The sequence below is a fragment of the Phocoena sinus genome, chromosome 11, assembly GCF_008692025.1.
Source record: "Phocoena sinus isolate mPhoSin1 chromosome 11, mPhoSin1.pri, whole genome shotgun sequence".
Taxonomy (NCBI): Eukaryota; Metazoa; Chordata; class Mammalia; order Artiodactyla; family Phocoenidae; genus Phocoena; species Phocoena sinus.
In genome coordinates this window covers 77489173-77512754 of record NC_045773.1, presented here as the reverse complement: position 1 = coordinate 77512754, position 23582 = coordinate 77489173, and the positions used below count along the sequence as shown (strand labels likewise).

Here is a 23582-nt window from a genome sequence, read left to right as displayed (position 1 = left end):
TCTTTATGGGAACCCTTCCCTTCTCTCCTATTGGACACAAATCTATGATCATCACTGGCAAGGATCAGGAGGGTGGGCACCATCTGTCACCCTGCCCAAGAACAGCCAAGAAATAATACCATTAAACAGGGGAGTTGGGCCCCAAAGAGCTGCTCATTTCTCTACAGTGGATCCCATTCTTTCCAACATCCTAACAACAGATTCGTTTAGAAATGAACCCAAATGCTCCTCTCCAGTGAAAGCAATTCTGCGGTGACATGAATTTTGTTTACAAATTAATGTAAAGCACCGGCTGGTGATTGTTTGGAGCAGTTATGATTTACAACAGGTGCCCTGATCAATCAACCAATCACTCTAATTCATGTGAGCAGCGGTCTTGCCTTGCCCCAGTTGTTTCATTTCGGCAAGTAATTGATAACAAACCGCACTCAAGGTATGTTTTATGCGGAAGTTAATAAGAGCTGACAGCTGGTTGCCACTGCTACCCAGGCGCATTCAGTCTCTTCAGCCTGTATTTCTGTTTAATTGTGTTTCAGTGTCATCTGCACCTCAGGAAGAGGCGGGGCTTGATAGAACCAGAGGCTGGCAATGAGCTGGGAATGAGGAACAGTGAAAGGTCAGCCTCCCAGTTCCCTGACAGTCTCCTTCCCTTGGACTTCTACACTGCTGATGCCCGTTTTTCTTCTGCAGGCTCTAGAAGCCACTGGGCAGGCAACATCCCCTCCTGGCTTACCCTACACCTTAGCTACTTCCATTGGGATCTGAAGCCCCTCAAGCACTATTTGGTGATCACCAGTCCAGGGGATTTATGCAATGTTTCTGGCATGAAAAAGGATGCTTCCATTCCCCCTCTTTAATAAAGACTGTCTCATTCTATAACTCTAGTAAGAGAAAGATGCTCTTTCTACCATCTGGAGCCTAGAACCCCACACACCAAATAAGTTATATAACCTCCCTTGTCTAGAACAGACTAACCACCCTGAGGGTTCTTGAAACAGCTATTCTCTCTACCACAGACCCTAGCACTCAGACCTCCATGATTATTTAGAGACTCCTAAAAGCCAGGTAGGTCCCAGATCTTTTATTCACTATGAATTGCATTTGGTCCTTTACAAACACCTGCAGAAAGGGCCTTCTGAGGAAAGTGGATGGGAAGACCGAAGCATTCCCTTTTTCTACTTCTTAGTAGACATTTTGGGATTTCTGGATCTGTCTACAGAGTCTGTCTCAGGGCAGATGAATGATGTTAGGTACCAGAGTGAATCTTCTGCCCTGTCACGGTGGTGGTGGGGAGTTACAGAGGGGGCTTTCTTCTTTCTGATTCTCCTGATCATAGTCTCATCAGTGAAGTGCTTCTCATTTGAGAGTGAACCAATGCAAATTTGAAGTGTATTAATTAAATTTGAGTAAAATACGGATTTAAGTGACTTACTTAAAAAAACAGTGATTGGGGTGGGAACACCCTGCCATTTAATTATCTTGCATAATATCCACGTCTATTTTAATATGTCTTTTTTTTCACTGCAGTCCTGATTTCTATATTTCGGATTCATATTCAAGCACTCTAAGCAAATAATATATAATCATGGTAACCCTGGAAAAACTTTTCCGCAAAATATAGACAGCCCTTTGTAGTTTTAACATGGTATGAACTACAGAAATAAAATGTAGAAAAAAATCTCATCTTTGATATTCAGCAACATTTTAAAATGTAAATACTATTTAGAAAGAATATTTTAATGGCTTGCCCTACACCTTAGCACCGAGCTGAAAATAGTAAGTTCAGTTCCTATTTCCCAGACTGGATAACTGAGTATCTCCTGAGAACTGGAATTCTACCTGCTTTTCACAGTCCCAGATGCCAAATCTCTTGAAAACCTAGGTCTATAGAGACATTCTATAACCTGCCCTCTAATTTCACTGTTGTTAATTGCCTGATTTACCAGACAAGAGCAATTTCCTCTGGGGAATGTATATCGCTCCCTCCCCAGGGCTGTACGTTTTTGCATATACATTATCACCTAAACATCACCCGCCCAGTCAGCTCCCTCAGCACTCTGCTGTCTAGGGAGAGGGGGAAGAGGAGGGTGGCGTTGTTTTTTCCCCTCAAAGACCAAGACTATTAGAGCACAGGTGCTTCAGGTTGTATTTCTATTTTCTAATTTAAGTATCAATCTTGTTTGCACCCTCTACTCTCCCGTCCTCAGGTTCTAAACCTCTCTCCCACCTGGGCCTTTGCACTGGTCCCCTAAACCAGACTCTACGTATTTCTTGTCCCTGCGCTTTTCTAAGTCCATCCTACTGTTAGCATCTACCTTCCCCACCACTGTCACACATGCTTTCCTCAGCTGATTAACCCCATATTTTATCCTCTTTGTCTTTTCCCTTCTGCTTTCCTCCAGCTTATCAATAAACCCAGGGAGCAACAGGGCCCGGTTGATTTGTTAGTAATTATGAGTGCACTGCCCTGCTCACGGAACCCAGAGATGACTAAGATAGGTTTAAAGCGACAGCAGGAAATGGTAAGGAAATGGAGCATAGCAAAACTCAGCGTGAAGCTTTCAGTTTTTTACATGTTTACAATTTTCTGTGCATACATTAAAACTTAGAGGTATTTTTTTCTTCTTCAGTTCTCAGTTGGATAGCATGGCCAACTTCTGGACGTTAACACCTCCCAAATTTGCTCCCCTCTCTTTAAACTTGCATTATATGGGAGGAAAAGACAAAAAGCTTTAAAAAACGATTAAAAATTTCATTACAAGGACTGGAGTTTTATTTAAGAGAGAGGAAGGAAAACTGGAGAAAATCTTATTCATTAGTGGACTCTATAGAGCCCAAGTGTTAATAAGTTAGCTCTTCATCTTTACTCTTTAAACTTAAGTATGAAATCACAGCTTTGAGATCTTTGTGTTTGACTGGAGGCAGGTCCTCTGTGGGTCTGACCTGCTGGTGGGAGAGAAGGAAGAAATGAACCCATCTAATAGATTGAAGCATAAGTCCCTCTGTAATGTACCTGGACTTAGATGTGGAAACTACACCAGGAAGCCACAAGAGGTAGAGCATTGCTTGAAATAATTACTTCTTACCAGCAGATCACCGCTTTCCTCATACTTGCATTGTTTCTCATCTACCTGTTGGCTAAATGTTATTCCACGTGTATATAAAAGCATGGGTATAAATGTGAGCACTGAAATCCTGGAAAGAGAAATAAAAGGATTCCCACAGAGAAAGCTGGAACTTAAAAAAAAACAAACAAAAAACGTCCAGTGTTGGCATCCTTTAGGGGCAAAGCCTAAGAGGCTGAGTTAGGTCCCATCACTTACTCGGTGTGTGGGACCTTGAGAAAATCATTTGTCTTCTCTCTGTCTCAGTTTCCACACTGGGGGGTGGGGATGGGAGTTGGAGAAGAGTGTCTAACCTTTCCAGCTTTGAAATTCTATGAACTCTGATTACTCCCTGGGTGGCTGGAAACGTCGCTGAGAGTCTCTAGTTGAATAAATACCAGTTGGGATCCAAGTCAGCTCTGGAAATGTGAACCTCTCCATTTCAGAGGAAACTCATACCCTTCTCAAAGGCTCCAACAGATTCTGGGAGCTTTTACCTCCTAGGTCAGAAGGAGGAATCCCAACAGAACCCCTTGTAATTGAAATTGGCAATTTCCATATCTCCCCCCATCTAGAGAAAATCCACACCAATCAAAGTGTTTATGTGGGGAAGGGGCCAGACTAACGGGGAAAAAGTGGGAGAGAACAGGAGGTTGGACTGAAACTAACCAAACAAGATATCCCCAAGACCAGTGAAAATGCCCCACAGTCACAACATTTGGACCTTGGACTCCAGCCACTCTGGCCTTTCCAAGAAATCCCAGCATCTTTTCTGCTACCCAAGGTGTCAAGCCGATTGCATATTGGCCTCTAATTGCACCAAAAACTTTTTCTGAAAGCCTAGGTGAGCCTCCTTTAGGTTAGGCTGTAGGATGGTGGCAGTGATCATTTACGTGAGCTGGGCACCACCCTGGCCCCTCCCAGCCCAGATTCCTAATCTTAATGGAACTGAGAGTTAAGAATGATTTTTTAATGTCTCGTTGGATTTTTAGACTGTTAATGCACCGAATCCTTCTCATTATTACTTTATTGATTGCTCATGGACCAGCCCCCTTCAAATCATATTAACCACCCTCTGCCGGTTTAGATTAGGAGAGTTTAAAAAGCACCTTTCATTACTCCCCCCACTCCTGCCATGGAGTTGAGACTCACTGGCTTAATGGGAGCTCTAATGGGGCAGCTAAGAGGAGAGGGGCCCCCGTCCCTGCCGACTGCATTAATAGCTCAAAGGGGGCCAATACAGAAAATTAGCCGTAAACGCGCTCTGGAGATCTTCAAATGAAAGAGCCATTTATCACGCTGGCTACCTTCACTCCACTCGTTTGCTCTCTCTACTGGGAACAACTCATTTCCTCTTAACTAAATTACTTCAGAAATGTCAGCTAAGCCCAGATAGCAAACATAACAAGAGAGCTCACCTACAATCTATGGGGTGATATCAACACGGGTGGAAATTGGACTGGTTAAGTTTTAGGAGGGAGACCTTCCATAATTAGAAAGAGAGACACACACACAGAGACATATATCCTTTATGTCTAAGTCTTCCGCCTTCAATACATCACACAGAAGCAGAGACACCTAAACCTGGGCCAGTTGCTGCCTTTTTTATTAATAAGGTAGAATTTTTTAAATCTCTCTAAAAGCCCATTAGAAAACAAAGCAACCTAGTCCCTTGCCAGTTGTTGAAATTTAGTTCAGGAAACGTTCTCACCTCCTCTTTTATGAAATTAATCTCTGGGAGTCATCCCTCATAAAGGTGGCGGAGGGGCAAAGACGGGAGACCAGAGGGCAGGGAAGGAGCTAATGAACCCATAACCTTATTTTAAGTGAGTCACAGTGATCTAGAAAAGTAAATCAACCACTTATTCCTCTTTTGCCCATGGCTCTCTAAAGATAAAAATATATTAGTTATTTTCATCATGTAATAAAGCAAATACCTGAAATACTAAATAATAGAATTGACCTCACACTTTATATTCATACCACACTCCCTAAATCAATAAAATGACTGGGGTGCCACTTAGATACTTTAAGCTGCACATTTTTAAAAAAGATTCTGGAGGCCATAAAAAGTACTCTGAGTTTCCAGAACAGAACCAGTGACAGTCAGCATTCTCCTCTTCTTATTCCTGGAGATACCCATATACATACGTATTCACATTTCACTGACAAACATATACAAGCCCTGAAACCAAAGCATCCCACATCTAAGAATATTTTCAGCTCCATTTTGTTAGGTAAGCTAAGTTCCAAATATTTTTATTGGCCTGGCTGTTAAGAACATTTCTGATTGGTCATCAGTTGGGCATGCCCTACAGCCAGCCCCAATGCTGTTTCTAGGATACAGAACCCCGAGCTAAGGGGTTCTAGCTTTCCATGAAAAGGGATGGAAACTAAAACAGAAAAGAAACCAAGAAAGCCAATGAAGAAGCGCCTCTCCTCCTCCCCATACCCACCTCCCATCAACCAGCAATTAACCAGAAGAGAAGACCCAGGAGGAAATGGTGAAAGTGAGCTGTCAGCACAGTTGCAAATCAAAGCATGAGCCTGAGTGTCCCAGCAAACCCAACCCCTGGCATTAAAAACCCAAACGATACTATCTAAAGAAGAGCAGAAGAGATGTTTGGAGCAACACTTAAAATAGTTTTGCCCCAAACCCTAGTAGTCTTCTTGGCGATATTACGTTCCAAAGCCAAATGGCATCATTTCAGGGACAGCTTCCGCCTCCCACCTCCCACCTCTCAAAGCGACTTTTTCTGCTTTTGTGAGAGAAGAAAATTGAGAACACCTCACCCTGTTTGGAATCCTTCCTTCACAACCCTCCTATGCTACCGGCTTGATTCTGCATTACTTTCTGAAACATCTTTTTCTCTTTTAATTGTTTCTGTGAACGTCCTCTGGCTCAAATGAATCAGAAGTGACTGCAGCTAGGGATTTTTGACACCAAACAGAAGGACAGGCCTTCTCCAGCATCGATAAGAAAGGGTTACAGTAGTTAAAATTGTAGCTCCAAATACCAGTTCTTGTGATAATTAAAGATTGCACTGTTTACACATTCAAACTCCTAAATTTGTGGCATGTGAGTGACATTGGGACCTTTCGGCAGGCAGCCATCCTAATCGCCAGGCATTCTCTCTGTGACTGTCAGAGAAGAGGGGGGAAAAAATTAAGCAGCTGCAATACGCCTGAAATGAGTTATTGTAATTACATTTAATTAGTTTAATTAGTTAATTATTTTGCTTACAGCTGTACAAGAGACTGCAAACATTTGTTAATATCACATGCCCTTTAACAGTATGGGGTGATTCCACAGTCACACTAAATCGTGAATGCATATATAGGAAGATTGAGAAATGTGCAGAGCCCCGCTCAGCTTCTCAGGAAGAGCATATTTAGCAACACATTTGGCACAATTTTAAAAAATCTGAAGAAACAACTCATAAAACACAGAGAACTGGGAACAAAATTACCACCCCAAAAATCAAATACAAAGGCCAAGACAGAAGGAGCTACCCCTAATGGCATAGGGTTTAGCTCAACAAACTCCAGTTATCAATGAAATAATTATAGCATATTTTTGAAAGCAGTGTCTCCCAGCCAGTTCCATACGTGATGGTAGTTCAATTATTTACAATGTATCCAGAATTGCTAGCGAAGGTACTGTGAGAAAAATGGCAATAGTTTCTGTTCCTCTGTCTCTCTCATCCGGGTTTCTCCCTGCGGTCCCCCACCCCCATTCCTTCTTCCCAACAGGCATTTTCATCCAGATAGTCGCTGTGCTATGATTGTGAACAAACATTTGTGTCTTATAAAATAATGAAATCCTTCAAAGTGAAAACTCATCATAAAGACATGAACGCAGAGGAAACTTTTCTTACTTTGCGGGGGGAAGAATCCATACCTTTTTTTATGACAGACTGGTCCAATAGATTCATGCCGCTGTTATTGGCATCTTCAACTGACTGTGAATATAAAAACATCACTATTCAAATCGACTGGATATTAAAGAATCACACTCATAAATCATGTCATTCCAAACTGGAGTTGCTGTTATTTCCATTTATATTAATTCACAAAGGGAGGTTTTATTATTATCATTATTACCTCCAAATGGACACAGAAATGAAATACACCCAAATTATAAATTCTTCCAATGGAAGAAGAGGAAAAAGGAAACTGTGAGAGACATCTGGGATGCAGGATTGGTTTAGTTATTACGTTAAACATAGATATTACATAGACACATAAACTTTTATATTATTTGCTCTTATGAGTTGTGAAAATCTGGCAGCACTGAAAGATTTTCACCAATATTAGTCAGAGCAGTTTCTGTTTTCTATGCTATCCCAGTGCATCTTAACCCCAGAGTCATTTTACAAATACATAATAGTTTACGTTATAGGATTTTAATTAAAGTCTGAGCAATTTGGAATGGAATGCGAACAGCAACACATAGGAACACGTCTGCAGGCTGTCAGGACCGCACACCCACTGCAGTTCACACACATCCCTGTGCTGGGTGAGCTTCCTGCTGCAGGACAATCGCTTGGGGGGACCTGCACAATCTGCTCCCCTCCCAACCCTGCCACCTCTGCTACCCAGCAAGAAGCACACCTGTTAGAAAGGCAGTGACTACAGACACACCAACACACACACACACACACACACACACACACACACACACACACGGAGGATCTCCCAGTCAGCACCTGGGTAATGGCAAAGAACATTCACCTTCCTTGCCATTTTCATCCCAGAGAAGGAAAGTTTCGACCCTAGTTGTTGGCTGCATTTCAGAGGGGACATAGCTGTTAGAATGATATTCTTACTGTCAGGATGCACCAGAACAGGGTTCTAGCCGTGCATCCCAGGGCACCCAAAGGCAGTGGATTCCCTCCCCCTACTCCCAAGAGAAAAATCAATGCTAGGCCTTTCTGCCACGTACAGCTGCTTTCCTTGATCCTTAGACACCTACGTTTGGACTAATCTGTCACCCACTCTACAGAGGAGTAAAAAGCAAAGGGCTTGTAAGGGGGGTTGTGTTTAGACAGCACTTCCCACCCACTCAAGCTGCGTCCCCAGACAGGGCGTGTGTTCATCACAAGGAAGAGACTGTGTACCCCAAACAAGCTGCACATTAGAAACGAGATGATCTAATCATGGAGGGGTCATGTTCATTTGTTTCTTTTCGTTTTTCATAGCCACTCTTCTGTTCTCAGAGAGATGGGGGAAATTGTTATTCTCCGTAAGGACCATTTTCCATGTCGCAACATGCCATCTCCAACTTAAGAAATAGTAACAACGCTTAAAAAAAAAAAGGAAAAATGCTTCATGTAACTTGTTCGGAACTCCCAGCAGACCCCACCATGCACACGGGTGCGCACACAGACGATTCACGCCTTTTGTGCTCACGTGTCTACAGTGGCGACGTGTCCACGCGGAACAGAAATATTCGCCTGTGTCTGTGGGTGGGCAGACCCGCGATCTCACAGGCCCCGGACCGTGAGCGCCCACACCTCACCCCCACGTCGGTACGTAAATATGTATATACGCCCCATCAGCGACGTGGGGTAGTTGTGGTAGTTAATGAGAAGGCTCTTGTCTGATTTTCTATCTAATTACGGACGCCTGCTGGGTTTTTGTACAGGATACTCACGCAGCATGCTGGCGCTTAATCGTCACAGGGAGGATCGTAAAGATTTAATTAGGACTGAGTGCGGAAGCTCAGAAAAACGACTCCGACTCGTAATTACTAGACTTCTTTAGTTAAAAGTGATACCAGGGGTTGCTTTAAGACACTAGGGTGTGTTTGAGTGTGTGTGTGTGTGTGTGTAAGGGCTTTGACTTAACATCCTTATATGTTTACACTCTGAGGTAGTAAAGGTGATGAGAGGTTAGAGAGCAAAGATCGGAAGAAGGAAAGAGGTGTTCACAGCAACTAAACAAGCTCCAAACTAGATGTCACCTCACGCTCTCTTTCTTTCTGATGCTGTTTTTCTGACTTTTAAACACTGCCCCCCTCCCCACGTGCGCGCTCACACACACACACACACACACACAATGGGTAGAATGTAGCATACCCAGAACCCAAGCAGCGATTTGCTGGCTTAATAGCCCCTGTGAGTAAATTGAAATAAAGATTGACAGGGTTTTATAGTTTCATTTAAAAAATTATTAGAAGCATTTGGTTAATTAGCTCTCCTCATTTGCTTCTCTCACGGTCGGGGCGGTGGCCCCGCGCGTGTGTCTGGGTCACACAACATCTCCCCTCAGCCCTAGGCCAGGTGAGCACCGCTGGGTGTGAGGGCCCCCCGGCCCGGCAGCGCCCTGGGATCTGCCTGATCCGCGGCTGGATTGGGGAGGAGGATCCAGCACACACAACAGGCCCTTGAGATGGAACGAGTGACTGGGGTCCAGGCTGAGGCACCCCTGGTCCCTTTTACAGACAGGTGGGGCGCAACCCACGCATCCCGTAGCTGCAGGAAACGCGAAACGCCGAAACCGCCATCAGCTCCTGCAACTTCAGCCGCCGTCCCCCACCGCGTTCCAGATTCCTAAGTCAGAAGTGGATCCTCCGAGACTGGACGGAGGAGGCAGAGCCTCTGGATTCGAGGGTCTGGTCCTAGGTCCATATCTTCCCCTGTCTTTCTTTGTCACCTGCCCCGTGTCACGTCAACCACACCCCGGCCTCAGGACGCCTGTCATCACGGCGGAGACAGAGATCGCCCCAGCCCCTGTAGTTCCCCTCCTGGGACGGGCGCAGAGTGTATCCCCCGCTACCCCTTGCAGTGAGGGTCGATCCGAGAAAGTCCCGAGGGCCTCCCCACCTCGCCAGGCGACCTGCTGGGATGCATCTGGGGAGGAACGGGGAGAGGTGGGGTGGGCGGGGAGCAGCGAGGGCCCTGGGCCTGCGCCGTCTCTGCTCTGGGCTCTGTTCACCTCCCGGGTCTAAGCTCCGGCCACAACTCGGACAAGGGTGCTCTCCCAAATGCACACCGACCTGGCCCTGTTTTTCTCTGGCCCCTTGCATTTGACCAAACACTCCAAACCTCTCACAATTCTCTCTTTCAAAAAACAAAAAACTAAAACCAAAGAAATCTGTTCCCTCTTTGGGCGCAATCCTTGGGTTCCGTCGCCTAAACCACTAGGCCTGCCCAGTGCAGTGACACGGCCAGTGCAGCATTGCCAACAGCAATGCTGATGAGTTGATCCACTTTCATTATCTAGCACTTTGAACCGTACCCAGAAAGGTTAATTTAAAAACTTTTCCCCCCAGACATATATTACTCCAATGCATTAAAAAAACCCCACGATTAAAGATTTCCTTTCTCATATAATATTCTGAAATCAGCATTATCTCCAGACAGGGACAGTTAAACTCGCCTAAATCAACAAAACTGCCATTCTTATGACTATGGGTAAATCCAGCCACAACTCAGGTGATTCTGTCATTTTTGGAAATATTAAATAACTGAATTTCCTTTAAAGCAGTAAGCCATCATAGACTACACACAGACAGCATTTAATTCTGTCCCCACATTTTAACTGTTCAAAATACATTTTCTTCAGCAAGGTAAAGAGGAAGGACTCATGCACCCTTTCCCTTTCCCTTTCCCATATTGTTTTCCTTTTCTTCAGAGGTATGTCCATAATGATGCATAATATATACAACTATGCCAATGAGACCGAAGGATCCATTGAATACCTTTCAACCATATTTATCTTTTCTGGAGACTATTTAAATTAGGGAGGAAAAGGAGACCTGCTCAGAATCACCCAGAGAGTTTTTATAAATCATTTCTTTGATGTTCCTTTGTTTAGTTTAACCAAGTATTCTCCACCAGATCAGGCTCCATTGTGTAGATTGCAGATGGGATAGTGAGTGGGTGGGGGAGTGTTTGGAGCCTTTTAAGAAACAAACATATGATGCCTCTTCAGCTGGGGTGGTGACACTGGGGAGAGGGTATTAGTGGAAAGGAGGACTGGAGAGGGATGTGGAGAACATTGCTCCACAGTCGCTTAATGGTCCAAAGGGGGAAAAGAATCTCCAAAATCATATGTGTCCTCATGAATTCCCAAACAGAATTATGACTTTCTGGGTCTCTCCTCACAAATCTTCCATTTCTCAGATAATGACCCTGGAACTCAGTTATCTTGGAAAAGGGTTCAACAGCTTATGGGACATTCAAAGTAAGACCTGGCTTGGACACAATAGCACATGTTTTTCTTCCACTGTGCGTTGTCATGCTCAACAAAGTCTTTGCAAATCCAGCAAGAACCTCTATAGAGGTCCCTGCACCTCCATGCTGTAGCTTCAGGCAGTCAGGACTCCACCTGCCATGTCAGGGGGCCCAGGCCCACTACTGGGCATGCAGAGCGGGTGGGTTGGGGAGGGCACCCAGCTTGCTCGCACGAAGCGCAAGAGAACAGGAAGGAGTCGCATAGCTAAGGCAAGACAAAAACATCTAGCCTTGATTCTGATGATCCTAAACTAGCCAAACACACATATATTTTTCTTCTTCATTCTTTCATTTCTAGTGCTTCTGGCTTTCATCATCAGACCTCCAGAAATCGCCACTAGAGAGCCATACACGTATACACACAGTTACGTACGTGGTGTCCAGCTGGTGCTGTTCTAAAGATGAATACTTCCTCCCCCAAAGGAGACACAGCTGTCCCTCCCCGCCTGTCCCCCCACCCGGGGCATTTGTTATTTGTTTACTGTGTGTTTGTTTGTGTGCCGTTACCTGGACATCTTCCATCCCGGGGTGGCCGAGACCGTGCAGCGAGAGGCTGTCACCCATGCCCGCGTCCAGGCCGTGGTGTGCTGAGTGCAGGAGCACGTCCGGCCGGCGGACTGAGTGGTAGTCCCTCCGGGGGTCGAGGCCCGAGAGCTGGGGCAGGGCGGCCCGAGGCTGGGGCAGGAGAGAGCCGGCTTCTGAACCCACTTCTTGCCGCTGTCGTTGCCCCCAGGGGTGCTGCTGGGGCTGGTGCAGGGGGTTCAGGGAGTAGGGGTCGTTGACGTGGGAGTAGGGGTCCTGGCTCTGGTGGTAGGGGAGCGGCTGGTAGGGGGGCGGGAAGTAGGGTGGCTGGAAATCTGACGACGGCGTGTGGGACAGCGGCGGAGCGCTGGAGTAAGGTCCTTGGGACACCGAGCCCAGCTGGGAGAGCCGTGAGCTGTGACTCGGGACGCCATCGTGCCGGTCCTGGGAGCGGAGAGGAGAAAGAGAGAGAGAGAGAAGGGGAGGAAAAAATACAATCGACAAATGGAGAAGCCCGCCTACGGCATCTTCTTCTTCCCGAGATAGGGGACGCAAGAGTCTGAAACTTAGACTCCCAAGCTGACTCAGAGGGTACATGATTTCAGCAATTCCAAATGCGAGGCTTTGGGGGAAAAGGGGGAGAATCACTCACTTAACCAACATCTAAGCCCTCTGTTGGGGTGCAAAACCGGCAAAAGGGGTGAGGGTAAAGTAACAGTGTGTATGGGGGGAGATTCTCAATTCCCTAATGAAAAATTCAGGAGTCTGACATAGGGTATTTGCTTTTCTGGGTGTTTTAAACTATTTTTTCCTAACTCTTCCAGAGGCCCAAAGCATGACCAATAAAACTTCATTCTATTGGCTTTGCTGTTACTCTTCCTAACCCAGCCGGCTGACCAGGAGCTCCCCACACGACTTGGTCGTTCCAGGAGACCCAGGAATCTGCCTGATCTGAGTTTCCAGTCCCCCCTCCCTCCCCAAGAGGAATTAAATAATTTATGTAGTGTTTGATTGAAATGGATCTCATTCAAAATCATATCCTGAGTCCCTGTTAAAGTTGAACTGTGGTTCACAGGAGTTTTTCTAAGGTTGCTTTTCTAAATATATCTATTGCTGTCCTACTCCAGGGAGTGAAGATGAAGGACCTGGGGTTGGGAGGGGGAGAAAAAAAAAAAAAGAACAAATAAAGGCCCAGACAACTTAGTGCTGGTCCTAAGTGGAGTGTTAAACTCAGTGAAAAGGGAGGGGGGAGAGGTGTGTGTGTGTGTGTGTGTGTGTGTGTGTGTGTGTGTGTGTGTGTGAGTTTCTCCCTCTCCTCTGTGGAAATGTCGTGGTATAGTCCCCACGGTTCTTTTTGGAGAAATAGTCACCTAAATTTCCAAACTGCAATGGCAAATAAAAAGTTTTTCTGTTCGGCCTCCCCCCTCTCCCCAGTTGACTCATGGAGCTCAGACGAACACACAATGCAGAGAAGCAGCTGCAGCCTCGTCCAATTATGGTGCTAAATTACCAAGCCAAAGGCGCTCGAAGGAAGACAGAGACGAGAGAGTGAGACGCACACACAAGAGACAGAGACAGAGAGACAGTAAGAGGAGGGAGCATGCAATTCTGGTACAACGTGAATCCAGACTCACCATGGACGAATAGGTGTGCACTAACATCTGGAAAAAAAAGCCTGGTTACTGCTCAAAATCAAACAATGATTTAAAAAAAAAATCAAGGAGTCCAGCAGAGAAACGAGCTGGACACAGGAGCCGAGCTTGAGGTGTTTCCAGGACAAGCCATCAAAAAAAAAAAAAATTTTACCCCCCCACCAAACGAGATTGGCGTCGCCTGTCACACACACACAGAGCTGTTCATCGGTCTCTTGCTGTTTTTTTGGCTTTTTTCTTCTGCGGTTCTTCGGGGCTCCAGAAGCAGTCCTCTTCCGCCCGAAGCTGGGCTGAGACTGCTCGGCCGCCCCTTCCTCCCTCCGCTTGCCTACACCTCCTCATAATAATTGATATTCATGACTATTAATATTACACGAGTACTTTAAAGGGAGAATGGAGGACAAATGGAGCGTGAAGCAGCAGCGGGCGCAGAGCTCCCTACTATTGTAAATGACGTTCATTCAGTGGAGAATTACTAGATGTAATCAGACGAGGGGGCTGGCGAAGGCAGACCGGGGAAAAAGTTTAGCAGGAAAGAGGCAGAACTTCAATTAACTGAGCCGGGGACGCGCGTAAAGCAGCCCCTGCTCCCCTGGACCAGGCGGTGAGGGAGAGAGCATCGCTGGGGGCTTGTGCAGAACGTAGGTGTCCTGGTTCCTGGAGAGGGACTTTCCTACTGGGAAGAATGGATCGCCCTAGGTGCTTCCCGTGCAGATTAAAAAACAAAATAAAAAGGCGTTGCCTCCTCCTTCGGAGGGGACAGCAAAGTAAACCGGTGGGCCCGGTTGTTTACAGTGACGTTTGCAGACTTTCACGCATACTGGAGATTATGCTTATTTATTAAAGGATAGAGGCGAGATGGGGCTTTCCATCCCTCCCTCGTGCAGCCTTTCCCTCTTTAGTGCTCCTGCAGTCTGTGATTTTTTTTTACTTCAATTTAAAATATATGCAGTCAATCTTCAAGTACACTAAACTTATCCTTTCCAGGCAAAGCCAGGGGCAACAGAAAAGCTTTTTGGATGTTTCAGGAACCCGTTCAACTGGCCTAACTGCCATTTCTGTTAAAGTTCAACCTTTCTCCCGACTTAAATAGGCTCCTTCCACCGGGCTGCGGGTTCTATATTTTTTGAGCAGAAAAATTAGTTAGATAGGAATACCTGCAGTATTTCTCTCTCTCTCTCTCTCTCTCTCTCTCTCTCTCTCTCTCTCTCTGTGTGTGTGTGTGTGTGTGTGTGTGTGTGTCTTCTCTCTCCCTTCCCCTTTATTCTGCCCTCTTTCCCTCTTCCACTCCACCCCTCCCTCTTCCTCCCTCCCTCCCTCCCTCCCTGCTTTCTTCTCTCCCTCCCTCCTTTCCCATTTAGCCAGTCTACCTTCCAGACTCTTAGAACGAGTTTTATCCTGCTTACTTTTCGGAACCCAGTGAAGTCCCTCTCTGTATACCCTGAGCTATTTACACCGTGGCCCCTTCCCCGCCCGTGCCAAGCCCACTTCGGGCGCTCACATTCTTTAGGACAGTTCGAGCTCCTTCGACTAGACCATTATCCCGCCTGTTAAAGAAGGAAGAGGAGGCCGAACAGAAACAAACCCCACCAGGCGGAGGCGCGGCTCTTCGTTACAGTCAATACACAACCACAAAGAGGAAAGGAAAGCCCCAATCATCATTCCGCAGAAAGACGAATCTCTTCTCTCCCTCTCATCTCTCTCTCTCTCTCTCTCTTTCTCTCTCTCTCTCTCTCTCTCTCCCCACACACAAACACACACACACACACACACACACACACACACGCACACGCACACACACCCCAAAATCAGGATTCGGGGCTGGGCAGAGCTGGGAGGCTCCAAGCGCGGGCGCCGGGCGCTGCTTGCGAAACGCAACCGGGCAGCGGCGGGGCGCGCGCGGGCTCCGCGGAGCCGCAGTCTGGGTCGCGGGGCTGGGCCGGCGGCGTCGGGAGGAGCCCGTTTCTAGCGTCCGCAAGGCGGCTCCCCGCCCGGCTTTCAGGAGTCGTCCCGGAGCCGGCGGGATGGCGTGTCCCCCGCGGGGTGGGGATCCTCTTTGCGTCCCATCGCGACCGCCTCGTCCGACCGAGCGCTTCCCGCGCCGATCGCCCGAGACTTGGCTTCTCGTCCTCCTCCCCTCTCCGCCTTCCCCTCCTTCCGACCTCCGACTACTGCCCGCTCGCCAGCTTCTACCTTCCCCGTCCCTTACTCCTCTGCCCCTTTCTCTTCGCCTTCCGCCAAGTTTTTCTTTCCCATTTCCCTCCCTCGACGTCTCCTCGGAATCTTCGCTTCCCCGCTTCCCCTCACGCCTAATTCGGGGACTCCCAGGCTGGTGAGCTCGGAGCGAAGTTCCGCGGTCCTGGGCCGCCGTCCTCTCTCCTCCCGGCAGCCCGGCCCACGCGCAGCCCCGCCGCCCCACCGCTCCGTCGGCGCCCGAGACCCGAGCGCACGGCCGCGGCGCCCCGCCCGCGGGGAGGCAGGCTCCCGCCTGGCTTCGGGCAGCATCTCCACCCGAGTCTCCCTGGCCTCACCGGTAAAGAACGGTGCGCACTCAACCCGGGCAGAAATTTTCGTTAAAAATGCGAAGACATGGGGTGGTTTGGACGCCCCGACTCTCAAAGAAGCAAAACACGAGAAAAAAAGAAAATTTAAAAATTGTCTGCTCCGGCTCCTTGGCTTGTGCTGTCTCTGCATCCATCTATCCATCTGTCCGTCTATCCGTCGACCTCCCTCCTTCTATATTTTCGTCCTGTACTGGGATCCGTTGGTTATCGATTTCAAAAATGTTATTGAAAATAAAAATTAAAAGCTCGAATCTGTTACGAAGTAGTCTTGAAAACCTAATTCTCTCCCACACTCAAAACGTGGAGAGCCTCTGCCTTTATCAGTCTCTATTTTCTCTGCCCATATTCACTAGCACCACTGTTCCCCATCAGATCCTAAAGGGGGGGGGGCGACGAAGAAAGAAAAATAAAATAACAAAAAAAAGAGAAATCCCCTAAGTTAAAGTAGTCAGATTTCCACCTTAAAGTCCTTTTTCAGAATAGCGAAGTTTCCCCAAGCCAGCTTTTCCAAAAGTTGGAGAAAGCTGAGAAAACCAACCGGAAACCTACGAGCAAATAGCTTAAAAATATAGATGAGTTGGGGGTGTCAAGAAGCTCAAATTCTCTATCTGCAAAGCTCTAAGATGCAACCGGGGGTGTCGGCTCACCTCATAGATATCTTCGTACTTGACATTCTCCACGAGCTTCCAGAGCATGATGGCAGCCGGGTCTCTAGGAGGTGAGTGCATTCATGTGAGGAGCAGATGTCTGGCTTCTCAGGACTCCGCTGTCTGTAATGATCCATCTATAATTGGAAATGGGGGATACACACCAAATCCGACGCTCCTCTCCCATCGCAACTTATATCTGTTGTCTCAAACAATAGGCTGGAGAAGTAAGCCTCAGCTGAGAGAAAAACATTATTACACACACAGGAGTTAGATGCAACCCACAGACATATATATTATAAAAATCATAAACACGTATTTATACCCAGACACCCACATTTAGTTATATAAGCACCCCTGGGTCACACAGAGCCTACAGACTCTAAACATGCATTTAAAGGAGAGAGAGTCGGTCAGTGTGATTAATATAAATATAGACATTTAAAAACCTCTATATTGAAAATGATGAATCATTGTAGCCACTGACTAAAGTCTTTACAGTTCATAAGGAGAAACCAGGGTGCCAACAGTCCCCCATTTTCTATGTAGATTTTTAAAGGGGGACCATTACTGAGATTTTTAAACACAAAAGCTCCTCTTCTTGTTTGTTCAGCAGGAGGGTTTTGAAAGCTGGATTTGGGGATTTTAAGGGTGATCTCTCTGTGTTGATGGCTACACAACTTTTTCTTTTTTTTCACTGTACCTTAGTCACTGTAGAACAAAAAACCCGGCTCACCACAGTGACCATTTCTCATATTTTCCGGTCATTCTGCCCAACAAATTTGAAACCTTAAACACTGTATGAAGCACCTCAGTCTGTACTGCTTATCGTTTAAGGGTTGTTTGTTCGTCTGTATTTTCAATGGATTTCATGTGCCATTCTTTTCTTGGCTGAAGTCTCCATTTTATGAAGGTTTTTTTCTTTTCTTTCTTTTTTCAGATGTAGGGAGCAACATACGTGCACAACAACACAATATTAATTTCAAGCCTTCTTTGCAGAGACATGGGACATTTTATATCTGCATCTGCTGTCTAACTTTTAAGTGATTTTAATCATGGAGAGTCAAGAAATGGTCACCTGAACCTCTGGAAGGTTTAAGCAGAATGTTTTTCAAGGAGATATTGAAAAATACTATAGGGTGTGTGGGTTTTTGTTTGTTTTGAGTGTATTTTTTCTTGGTAAGGTGATTTGTATAGCTTTTTTATCCCCCCAAGAAAAGGAAAACATCAACAAGAACAAAGTTAACCAAACTTTGAAAATGGGCACCCTTTAAGGCACAGGGTTTCCGAATTTCATCATAAAGTGAATACTCGCCTCACTGGCCCTTTTTCCCACCCACCCCCCTTTTTTCTACTTCCTTCCAGGGTGCGGAAGGATTCCCACAGCCAGAAGGGAAGTCCAGTGAAGGCTCTCTGCCCCTGGGGCAGAAAATAAATGACAGGAGGGAATGAGGAGGGACCAGGGCAATTTGGGGTGGAAGTTATTAAACCTGATAAGAGTGAATCTGCAAAGGGCGATTGTCTGTAAATCTCAGGACTGCTGAGCGCTGCTGTGCGCTCGGAAGAGAGGGCTCCGGCCAACCACGGTGGATATCGATTCGATAAAAACCAGGGAGATGCTTCATATCGTGCAGAATGAAAAATTCTGCAGATTTTTAATTTAATTTTTTCAAAGATAAGCCAAATGAAAGGAACTCGAAGAAGGTGCTTCAGAAGGGACTTCAGAAATAAACCCTTTCTTCATTTCCTGTTTAATTTTTATGTTTTGCCTTTCCCTCCCTCCCTTTCCCTCCATCCCGTTTTCCTTCCTCCCTCCCTCCCTCCCTGACTCCCTTCCTTCCTTCCTTTTTCCTTCCTTTCTCCTTTCCTCTACGTTAAACATTAACAGCTTAAAGTATACAAAATCTGTACAGATTTTCCACTAGGAGCTTGAGCGAAGATTTCCTTCTTTGCTCCCAGAGCTAGTCTGGACATGGGGAGGCATTCTTCCTAATTTTGTTGTGTGTTGGGATTTGAAACGGCTTTTACCCTCCCTTTCCAGAACTAAAATCAGTCCCAGATCAATATTTTGCAAGATAAGTATTATAGACTTGGAAACTCAGATTCTCTAGACAGAAATTTATTAATAGGAATAACTGTCTTTTCCTTTTCAAACCAATAACTCCTTTATCTTTTTTACCTAAAGATCATTCCAACCCAAATAAAAAGCACTTGGAAAAAAATCTTTATTTTTTTTCCTCTGAATACTTTTAACACCTTTTTCATCTCTTTTTGGTATATCATTACTTAGTCTATAATAAATAAACTCTAAAACTTGAAACTAAAAGAAAACCTCAGAGGGATACTTTTATATTAAAAAAACTACTTAAAAATATGTTTTTAGTGTAACTATTTATATAGCCATATATACATAGATATAATTTCAAATTTTCATATGTAATTTTATTTTATGGTGAAATAGATATTTTAAAAATTAGAAACGTCTGGAAATATTTGGTTAACATTTATGTAAATTCTTCAGAAAAACTGAAATCTGGTTTATTAAGAATGAAGCATAAATTTTAAAATATACACACATATAAAGAGCTACTCAAAGAAATACATAAGTACAATTAAAGTCCGAGTCAATTTTTCAACGTGGGCCTTATTCAAAAAATCCTAGAAATTGCAAGGGAAATTTTTCTTAGGGAACCTTCCGTAAGTCATTGAACGGGCAACAGCGCCCTCTGTCGGGATTTTGTGTAAGCAAATCCTGCACGGCCGCTCGATTTTTTTTTTTCCTTCTCCAGCGATTTCTTCCAGTTCTTGAAAACCTTTTATTGCTTAAGAGCATTTTAAAAGCTCAATTTTTATCATATCTACTAATTTTAGAAATAAGTGTTTAAGCATCTATAAAGTTCAAGTGCCTCAAAAAATGTACAAATAAAATCTCATTCTTTACTAAGAAAAATTTCCTAACTTGAGCCAGCTTCTCTCGCTCTTAACTTTCTGTTGCATTTCGCTTTAACCTTCCAATCAACGTGAGGTAAGGAAAGATTTCCACAAGGACTCAATAAATGCAAAACAAAATAAAGGCAAAGGCAAAAAACCCTCTGATTTTGAAGGGAAGATAAACGAGCAAAATATGTATTTTCATCATCATTTCATTTTCCACTTCGTCTTGTCCTATGCCCATTTTTTTGTTTTGTTTTTGTTTTTTCAGGGGTGGCACAGGCTTGCCTAAATAGAAGCGTACTGGAGACATCCCAAGTAGTTATATTCGTATTTTCCCCTCTCACTTATACTTATTTCACTTATATTTATAATAGTAGACAGGCGAGTTAGTAATACCCCCCTTTTCTCAGCCTCGGATAGAGGGACTATTTTCCGATAAATGTAGGAGCCACTAATGGAGGTGAATGCACCTAGCTTGGAGCCCTCTGCTGGCGGTTTTCCGAGTAAGTTTCTAACTTTTTTTTTTTTTAATTTCACCGAAAAATATCATTATATTAAATCAAGGTCAGCTGTTAGCACTCTCTTGTCTCACTTCTTCTTTCTTCTAAAAAATCTAATTAAGAATTGTCTAAAGTTCTCAGACTTCCTTCCTTCCTCCCCCTATTCCTTACCTTGGCACCTGTGAGTTGAGGCTTCATGAGCTCTCTCCCTCTGCGGCTGCCTGATGGACTGCCTTTTCTTTTACACAATACACGGTCCGCCTGGATTTCCCTTTTCCGTCTTCCTAAGACACACAAATAATAAAATGGTAAACACCAAGACTTAGGATTATTGTGACAGTCAGGACCCCGACCCCTCTCATTATGGGCGGTCGTGTAAGCTATTTAATAGCCAGGGTACTGAGCTATACGATGGGAATGTAGGTGAGAATTTGTTACAACAACACAGTATGAAAGGAATCTATTCCATACTGTCACTTTGTAAAACAATTTAATTTCCCCTCATCAACTCAAGACACGAGCTGCGTGTCAAGAAAGTGAAGGCTTCCATCAGCTACGGACGTGCATAATTTCCTGTTTAGAAAGTGCCGGTGGGAACCCCAGCCTGGATCTCCCGACTATGTACAGGCTCAGCAGTTTGCCCACGGCGCTGTGATACTGTCTTTCTTTCTTCTTTCCTTCCTCCCTCTCTCCCTCCCTTCCTTATTTCCTTCCTCCTTCCGAAATGAAGAAGACAGTATTTTTGGACAATTACTTTTTTCCAGAGTTATTTTTGTCCTGGATTCATAAACAGGCAAAGGAAGAGAGACGAGAGAGCACTGACTTGTGACATACCAAGATACTACCTCCACCTCTTACTCCTCACGAAGCATGATCGCCCACCAAGTCGATTAATAAGCTGTGACAGGAGCACGTTTCATTGTGGTAGTCTAACTCTAGTTTTCTACCGTGTTTCTATCTGGAAGCTTTCTCATGATCATATTTTGGGGGAATCTTGATTATGTATTTTTAACATCAATTTGGAAAAATTACTGTTGAATGTGTGAAACTACAATTCGAACCCCTGCCCTTAGATTTATAGGGCTTTGCTACCACATAGGTGTCAGCGATCTGGGTATGAGACAACAAAATAAGAGGGACTAATGTTTGCATAAGGGGGTTTTAAAAAAAATTAAACGGGGGTAGAATGATCTCCAGAACGACTCTTCGTGATCTTACAGATTGAGGCAAACATTGAAAAGGAAATAGCATTTCTTACTTTAACCACAATATTTAATCAAGGGCATAATTGTGAATTTTTAAAGTGAAATCCCTTGTGAGAATGAAAAGCAGTGTGACTATGGAAACTTCTACTTGGTCTTGAACTTTGAGGAGAAGTAATTTTATTGCATATTTTAGATGTTCTGAAGTCCTCAGGCTTTTCTGTTTACTTGTGGGGCTGTGAAGTTGCCAAAGGGACAGTTTTCAAATTTCTATCTCCTGGAGATAAAGAGGTTAAGGAATGGAAGATGGGGGCGGGGGGCGGGGGGTGGGCTTGGAGTAGATGGTGCAAACGGCCAGAGAACAATTGTTTCCAATACCAATGGATACTTCACATACACAATGTGAGAGGTGCTCATTTTCCCTGGCGTGACCGATGCAGGAGGACAGGTATTTCCATCATTCTGGATATTTTCCATATTACTGATTTAAGAAGGGGCAATCTCAAAGGGTGAGAACACTAAACAATTTGGTTTCAAAATGCAACCAATAGACCAATACACATCGGAGAGGAAAAATTTGCAAATAAAGACATGGAAAGATGTAGAGCAGAAATCTAACCTTTAAAGCATGAATAAACACACAACGATGCATAACCTCAGAGCTGAAATGTCTCTTAAGCACAAGGAACATTTAGGAGAAATTAGCATTACTTTGGAACTACTTCCTAAAACTCACATTCATGCGTTTTGAGAAAAATAGAGAATGATATGTATCCTATGACCCTCTTTATTTCTTTAACATAAGAAGATTCTTTCACTTACCAGCTATGTTATCTTGGGCAAGTCCTTTGACCTTTCCATGTCTCAGTTTTCTCATCTATAAAATGAGGCGAATTTACTGGATGATATATAAGCTTTTTTTTCTTAGAAATAGACTTAATGAGATTTAAAAGCAGCAAATAGTAATGAATGAAAAGTTTAAAATGGAAGTATTTCTGTCTGAACATGTTGCAGCAAAATCTCAGCTCTCTGGGACCCTCTAGGGTAGAGTTTAAGAGAACTGACCCTGATCTTTTGATAAATACTAATCACACACACACACACACACACACACACATTTTTAGGAATATCATCTTAGAAGAAAACAAAGGAAGGATAAGAATACAGCTTGAGCAGCTCATGCAGCCCAATGTCAAAAAACCAAACAACCCAATCCAAAAATGGGCAGAAGACCTAAATAGACATTTCTCCAAAGAAGATATACAGACTGCCAACAAACACATGAAAGAATGCTCAACATCATTAATCATTAGAGAAATGCAAATCAAAACTACAATGAGATATCATCTCACACCAGTCAGAATGGCCATCATCAAAAAATCTAGAAACCATAAATGCTGGAGAGGGTGTGGAGAAAAAGGAACCCTCTTGCACTGTTGGTGGGAATGTAAATTGATACAGCCACTATGGAGAACAGTATGGAGGTTCCTTAAAAAAAACTACAAATAGAACTACCATACAACCCAGCAATCCCACTACTGGGCATATACCCTGAGAAAACCAAAATTCAAAAAGAGTCATGTACCAAAATGTTCATTGCAACACTATTTACAATAACCAGAACATGGAAGCAACACAAGTGTCCATAGACACATGAATGGATAAAGAAGATGTGGCACATATATACAATGGAATATAACTCGGCCATAAAAAGAAACGAAACTGAGTTATTCGTGGTGAGGTGGATGGAGATTACTTCATACAGAGTGAAGTAAGTCAGAAAGAGAAAAACAAATACCGTATGCTAACACACATAGATGGAATCTAAAAAAAAAAAAAGGTTCTAATGAACCTAGGGGCAGGACAGGAATAAAGACGCAGATGTAGTGAATGGACCTGAGGACATGGGCTGTGGGGGAAGGGTAAGCTGGGAGGAAGTGAGAGAGTAGCATGGACATATATACACTACCAAATGTAAAATAGATAGCTAGTGGGAAGCAGCTGCATAGCACAGGGAGATCAGCTCGGTGCTTTTTGACCTAGAGGGGTGGGATAGGAAGGGTGGGAGGGAGATGCAAGACGGAGGGGATATGGGGATATATGTATATGTACAGCTGATTCACTTTGTTATACAGCAGAAACTAACACACCATTGTAAAGCAGTTACACTCCAATAAGGATGTAAAAAAAAAAAAAGAATACAGCTTGAGGGAAGAG

At 44.5% G+C, this 23582-nt stretch overlaps 1 protein-coding gene across 5 annotated transcripts in view; it reads right to left on the bottom strand.

The window, feature by feature from the left end:
- Positions 1-16810, bottom strand: part of TFAP2B (transcription factor AP-2 beta) — a 29048-nt gene extending 12238 nt beyond the window's left edge. The window contains exons 1-4 of one of the 5 annotated variants that reach the window (XM_032650371.1): positions 16730-16767; positions 13501-13527; positions 11852-12310; positions 7006-7066 (exon numbers count right to left, since the gene is read on the bottom strand). In XM_032650371.1, the coding sequence (XP_032506262.1) occupies positions 7006-7066; positions 11852-12310; positions 13501-13527 (547 nt within the window). In that variant the 5' untranslated portion in view covers positions 16730-16767. Of the gene's footprint in view, positions 1-7005; positions 7067-11851; positions 12311-13500; positions 13970-15727; positions 15832-16729 lie in introns of those variants that run through there. The other 4 variants (XM_032650370.1, XM_032650368.1, XM_032650372.1 and 1 more) reach the window with 4 other exon arrangements.
- Positions 16811-23582: the final 6772 nt, after the last annotated feature.